The following is a 6894-nucleotide window of genomic DNA, read 5'->3' on the forward strand; positions in this document are numbered from 1 at the left end:
TCGCCTTGTATCTCATCATTTCCTCTCCTTGCCGTCCTTATCCAAAGTGTTATGCGTCACCGTACCCAATGGATGGTTTGGAGCCAGGGGTATCCGGCTGTATTGTTACGGCACCCTCCTGGAACTGAGTCACCACAGGAGGTAGAATGACCTTGCCATGGTAGAAGGGACTGCCATGGTCGACGTCTCCCCGCCACTTCGAGCAGCGCGGATGATGATGAAAAATGAAATGAACAAACCAAACCTAGTCTCGGATAACCAAGGCACAGCAAAATCAAGACCCTATCCCCGGGAAGGTCAGGTCTTTCTACAAAAAAGACCATTCACAGAAGCTGGCTGAGCCAGGGCCCAGTTACCGCTCCGTCCTTTCAGGGACTGTCTCTACGGCAGCGAGGCCTCTTACTGATCACCATAGTAGCAATCCCAACCCAAACGATCGAGTGAAGGGGCATCGACTGAAGCCGGAAGAATCAAGGTGTCCACCACTCTGACGATTAAAGCCACGGGAAAGAAGTCTTTCGCGGAAATAGCAAAAATTGGAAGGTGTACAGGGACATCCTGAAAGAAAATCTAGGACCTCCACCCAATTGCTCGAATGCAGAATGTTTTCAATCGCGCATAACTGTAATAAGATGCGCTTATCAGCGATTCGTGGACTTTTACACCCTGCCGATTAATCGCTTAGGGAACTGAAAAATTCTTCACTGGTTTGAGAAGATAAACTAGGTATTGTATTATATATTATTAAATTTTTTAAAAAACACTTTGTAAGGGTAGAAGCGCGAAATAAAACGTATATTGCCTGTAACGCCGCGTAATTAAAAAAGGAACACCGCACTCGTCCGATTAACAATTCAAAAGTGGAGTTTATTTCACATGTACTGTCCTTATATTAGGCCTAAAACTAAGATACGAGAAATAGCGGAAATGGAAGAACAGTAAGTGGAGAGTTAGAGAGAGTTTGCAGTTAGTAAATAGAAATAGGAAGAACGGAAAGTAGGTATAGCTGGAAAAATAGAGTCAATGCTCGGAAGTAAATAGAAACAGGTAAAGAAATAGCGACAGCGAGAAACAGTAAAGTATACTACATACCTACTTATAAATAAACAATATAAATAACTTATTATTAAGCTTTAATACAATTTCAATTTTTAAACCATATAAAATAACTTAATATTAGGTTTTAATACAATTTCAATTTTTAAATTCAATATTTTATATTATATTATTAGTTTGCCAGAATCTGGCTTAACACCGGCCACCTTGAAGGAATCCAACAGCCTTCAATTCTTGTTTTCCACCGGCAGCACGGCGAGTTTGTGAATAGGGCGTCGTACTTCACCCGACCTAGTGGTGATGTCTGCGACTCGAATTTTGCCGTCCGCTCCGGGAATGGTTGCGGTTACTCGACCGAGCACCCAATGCTGCGGTGGTACGTTGTCTTCGTGGACGACGACGAGTTGGCCTGGTTGGACGTTGCGCTGCGGGTGCACCCATTTGTTGCGCTGCTGAAGCTCCAGAAGATAGCTCTTCGACCACGCGCGCCAAAATTGTTGCTTGAGAGAGCAAACAAGCTGCCATCTCTCTAAGCAGCGGCTGAGGTTGACGGGTACCTTCTCCGGTGGCAAAGCTCGCAAGGGGCAACCGATTAGTAGATGCGCCGGCGTTAGCGCCTCGCCGTCGTTGGGGTCGTTGCTGAGTGGTGCGAGCGGTCGGGAATTCAGTACCGCTTCTACTTCGACGAGAAGCGTTGCGCTTTCTTCGGCGGTTAACAGCGCGTTGCCTACGGCGCGCACCAGCAGATGATTGGCCGACTTCACTGCTGCTTCCCACAGGCCGCCGAAGTGGGGTGCCCTCGGAGGTATGAAGGCGAAGATGAATCCTTCGTCGGCGGCATATTGGAGAATCTCCTCTTTCTGTGCCAGAAAGGCTTCCCGGAGCTCCCTCAGCTTCCTCTCTGCTCCCACGAAGTTCGTCGCGTTGTCGCAGTATATTTTGGCTGGCATCCCTCGGCGCCCAATGAACCTTTTGAGAGCGAAAATAAATTTATCAGCAGTTAAATCAGTTACAAGTTCTAGATGAACTGCCTTTGAAGCGAAACACACGAAAATGGCAATATACATTTTCACGGGAGGGCGACCGCGAATTTTTAAGGTTATTTGAATGGGCCCGCAGTAATCTACCCCACATATTGTGAAGGGCCGTTGGGCGCGTAATCGATCGGCGGGTAGATTGCCCATGATCTGACCTTGTAATTTTGGCTTATAACGAAAACAGTGAATACATTCTCTTACAGTTCGACTACAGGCTTCTCGAGCATTTACCAGCCATATTTTTTCTCGCAGAAGCGCTACCAATGCCTTTGGACCGGCATGGTGATTACGAAAATGTAGGAACCGGATGTATGCTTTCACAAAGTGCGAGTCTTTGCGTAATAGCAAAGGGAACTTAGCATCATAGGGGATTGGCGCGTTTAATAAACGGCCACCTACTCGAATCAATTTAAACGATAATGATGATTCCGAGTGTTCATGCAGAAATGGAGTTAATTTCTGCAAACTTGAGGGAAGTACGTTATTTTTCGATAATTTATTTATTTCATCGCTAAATTCAAAATGTTGAATTATTTCGACAATTTTAAGGAAACTCAATTGTAATTCCTTTGCCGTGGGTATTATTTCAGATTCTGCTTTTCGCTCTCGTATTTTTCGAAGCCATCTGAGTATATAAGCGAAAATCCGAAGCACTTTTCTGTGAGATGAGAACCTATTAATTATTTCGAGAAGTGGATTTGTTGTGGCATTGATTGCGGTTAACGTAATTGCGTTCTTCTTCTTCTCGAGTGCTTCTTGTTCTGGAGAGAGACTGAAGTTGACATTTTTCGGCCATGTAGCAGGGTCTTCTAGGAGGAACTGTGGACCACTAAACCATATTGAATTACCCAATTCGTCCACGTTACAACCCCGAGACACTTGATCCGCTGGATTTTGTTTTGTGGGCACATGACGCCACGACACATTCTGGGTCCACTCTTGGATCTCGGACACTCTATTTGCGACGAAAGTTTGCAACGACGATGGATGCGTTTTAATCCAATGCAGAACTATTTCGGAGTCTGTCCAGAAAATTGTTTGTTCTATTGGTCGACTCAACATTGGTGAAATTCTTGACCATAATTTGGCAAGAAGATGGGCTGCCGAGAGCTCTAAACGCGGAAGAGATTTAGTCTTCAGCGGAGCTACTCTAGACTTTGAAGTAAGCAGCGTGCATTTCGTACCACTAGCGGATTGGCTACGTATATATACGCAGCAGCCATACGCTCTTATTGAAGCGTCGGAAAAGCCATGAATTTGGCAGCTGGCACTCGACTCTGTATTTACATACCGAGGAATGCTAATTGATGAAAGCTGCAACAAATTGGCTTTAAAGTTTTGCCAGCTAGTGTCAAGCCGCAATGGAATCGACTCATCCCAGTCTAGCTTTTGAATCCAAAGCTCTTGTAATAAGATTTTAGCTTTGGTAACTAGCGGGGCTAATAAACCAAGAGGGTCAAAGAGGCGAGCGGAAACGGATAAAATATTACGTTTAGTTGCTCGCAGCTCGCTAAAATTATCTTCCAGAATGAAGTGAAAAATGTCATCTTTCGGCTGCCAGTGGATTCCCAGCGTTTTGGTGGAGTCGGTATCGCTGAGCTGCAATAATTTTTGGAGACTCTCACTATTCGATGAGCTTGTATGATTGGAAAACCACTTTGCTAATTTCAGGCCTGCCGATTCTAAAATTATATTTACTTCCTGTTGTATCTGGGTGAGGCTTTCTATACTGTCGGATCCTGTTAATAGGTCGTCGACGTAAAAGTCATTCCGAATGACTTTGGAACCGAGTGGATATTTGGCTTTATTTTTGTCGCTTAGCATTTGCAGACACCGTGTGGCGAGAAATGGTGCAGGCGCTGTGCCGTATGTTACGGTGTTTAATCGAAAAATTTGCAAATGCTCCGATGGATCCTGTCTCCACACTATGAGCTGGAAGTTCCTGTCGTCTTCGTGCACCAATATTTGACGATACATCTTCGTGATGTCGACAGTCATGGCATATTTGTGCAATCGGAAGCGGAGGAGGGTCGAAAAAAGCTCCTCTTGAACGATCGGTCCGACCATCAAGGTTTCATTCAACGCAACTTGTGTTGATGTGCGACTCGAAGCATCAAAAACTACGCGCAACTTGGTAGTTGTGCTCTGCGGTCTTAACACACACTGGTGCGGAATGAAATAGTGCGGCTCACTCGGGAGTCGATTATTTTTTGGACTCATATGCCCCAATTCGAGATACTCTTGCATGAAGTCCAGGTACATTTTACGAAGTACTGGATCTTTCAGCGTCCTTCTCTCCAGCGCCTGAAACCGCCGAGCCGCGGTTTCATACGAATGACCGAGTAATTTACGGTCGGTTTTGAAAGGCAGTCTGACTTGAAGCCTTCCACATGGTAAAACCTGTGTGGTTTTCGAAAAAAATTCCTCACATTTTTCCTGCTCTGGAGTCAGTCGTGTGGAATTTATTTGTGCAGGTATTTCTTCCAATTCCCAGAATTTTCGGATTGTGGTATCAATACTAGCAACGCTTTCTTCAAATTGACATAATGTGCTACTTACTTGGGCACTGGAGCTATTATTTGTGGCATACTTGCCTGAAATTATCCAGCCTAACACAGTTTTTTGCAGCGTTGGCTGCCTTGGGCTGGTTCTGATCTGACCCACCGATAACAGATCAAAGAATATTTCAGCTCCTAAAAGTATGTCTATTTTCTGACACTTGTAGAAACTTGGGTCAGCTAGTTCAATATTTTGTGGGATTTTCCAGCCATTTGTGTTTACAGTCCGATCTGGATGATTGACTGATATCGAACGCATTACCCAAAAGTCCGCCGAAAATTCAAAATTGTTGATCCTCGATTTTATATAAGTTTTAAGCTTGCCTTGGACCTTTTTATTTGAATTGCCAATTCCAACTATATTTAGAGCGAATTTTTCTTTTCGGATTCGCAATTTCTGCATAAGCTCTTCGGTCATAAAGTTGACTTGAGAACCGGAGTCAAGTAGGGCTCGCGCTTGCACGTAAACACCGGAGCTGGCCTTTACATTAACTACGGCTGTAGCTAACATGACTCGGTCAGGCAGGCTGCTAATATGCATGGCCTGTGACGTCGAAGGTTGCGGCTCGGTCTCAAAGGAGATCGGATATTGATGCAACATGGTGTGATGCGAACGGTTGCATACACCACAGCGATCTGCTTTGCACTTTGAGACCGTGTGTCCCTTGCGCAAGCAATTTATGCACAGGGAAATAGATTTTGCTAATTCAAATCTTTTAAGTGCAGTAAGCGCTTGGAATTTTGGACAAGCTGTCAAATAATGGTCCTTGGAACCACAGTGAAGGCAAGTCGGCAGTTTGGAATTTGTCGCGATAAATGTTGTCCTTGAGTGTCGCAGTTGTTGATTTTTTGTTTTCTGCCGCGTATCTTCATTATTTGGCCTTTGTTGGGATGAGGAAGCTTCTTCAGCTGATAAATGCTGGTACCTCTTGTTTAGCATAGCTTCACATTCAGCCCAAAGCGGCAGCTTATCATAGTCAAGTTGCTCCTCCCACTTTGACCGAGTAGTGGGATCAACCTTCGACATGACTATGTGAATCAACATCGCATTTGAAATAAGTTTATCGTCACCCAGCGATAAGAGGGAGTCATATACTGCAGACACTGTATCGATCATTGATCGCAAAGACGACGCCGAAGGCCTTTGGATTTTTGACAATTCAAAAAGTTTAGACACTGTATTAAAGAATATCAGGCATTTATTGTCATAAACCTTTCTCAAACTTGCCAACGCCTTTGGATAATTTTCTTCCGACATTTGGAAGGACTTCACTGTGCCTAAGGCTTCACCGGATAGACATGATACTAAATGATTAAATTTTTCAATATCCGGGATTGTGGGATCATTATGCACGAAACTCTCAAACAGACTCATAAAGTTTTTAAACTCGGAATATTCTCCTTTGAACGTAGGTAACGACATTTTTGGTAGTCGCGAGCTGTGAGGTGCAGTAAAAGATGTTTCGGCAATTGACGATTTATTTCTCGCCAGAATGGACTTTATAATGGACTTTGTTTCTACAATTAAGTCCTCTAACTCTCCACGGGCAATGTCTTCTTCGTCGATTTCCTCAATTTTCGACTGACATTTCATGAGTTTTTCACTGTGGGAGTTCAATATGTCGAGTCGGCACTCCAATTCGATTGGATCTAGCGACATGGTCTTTTCAAGGAGACCCGTTTTTATGCGCACTATGCTGGTTTTTGTAACAGTTCTCTGGCGCTTTAAAGACTTTAAGTCCATCATCTGCTTACTTGGAGAGAGACTTGAAATAGCCGTCTTTGGTTTACTCATGTTTTGAGATTAAAGTTCGCTGCTTTAGCCTGTGGCTTTTGTAAAATGAAAACGGTTCTGGAAGTTTGTCAGCACGAAAACGAAAACGAAAGCGATAATACTGAAATATATTATATAATAGCTCAAACTTGACCAGAACCAACGAAAACGAGACGAAAATAAGCAGCGAACAATTGAGTCTTTGCTCAAACAAAATTTGTATTGTCGAAAAAAAAAAATTTTTTTTTTTTGAAAATATTGTGGTTGATTAACAAACCGCAATTTCGTTTGGTTTTTTGAAAAAATCCCGAAAATAAACCGAAAAATAGTACTCGCAAATTATTTGGCGACAAACAAGTTCTTCTACCTCGGGTCCCACTGTATCTTTCACTTCATAGGCAGTATATGTATATGTATATAGATATGTATATATATAAGTATATAAGTTTATTTGCATATAAAAAGTGGA

The 6894-nt window shown here is 43.2% G+C and overlaps 1 protein-coding gene across 1 annotated transcript; it reads right to left on the reverse strand.

Moving 5' to 3' along the window:
* Positions 1–1283: 1283 nt before the first annotated feature.
* On the reverse strand, positions 1284–6446 carry LOC129250773 (uncharacterized). The gene is made up of 2 exons (XM_054890369.1): positions 3385–6446; positions 1284–2025 (listed from the first exon to the last, which is right to left on the reverse strand). Exons 1-2 carry the CDS (start codon positions 6444–6446, stop codon positions 1284–1286), a joined length of 3804 nt encoding a protein of 1267 aa, XP_054746344.1.
* Positions 6447–6894: the final 448 nt, after the last annotated feature.

Source organism: Anastrepha obliqua, chromosome 6 (genome assembly GCF_027943255.1).
Source record: "Anastrepha obliqua isolate idAnaObli1 chromosome 6, idAnaObli1_1.0, whole genome shotgun sequence".
Lineage (NCBI taxonomy): Eukaryota > Metazoa > Arthropoda > Insecta > Diptera > Tephritidae > Anastrepha > Anastrepha obliqua.

Bases quoted from the DNA above. Each gene is read 5' to 3' on its own strand.
- LOC129250773 (XM_054890369.1), bottom strand. From the start codon at position 6,446: ATGAGTAAACCAAAGACGGCTATTTCAAGTCTCTCTCCAAGTAAGCAG. The intron at 2,026-3,384 runs GTATGTAAATAC...CGCTCTCAAAAG, and splicing joins TCATCAATTAGCATTCCTCG to GTTCATTGGGCGCCGAGGGA.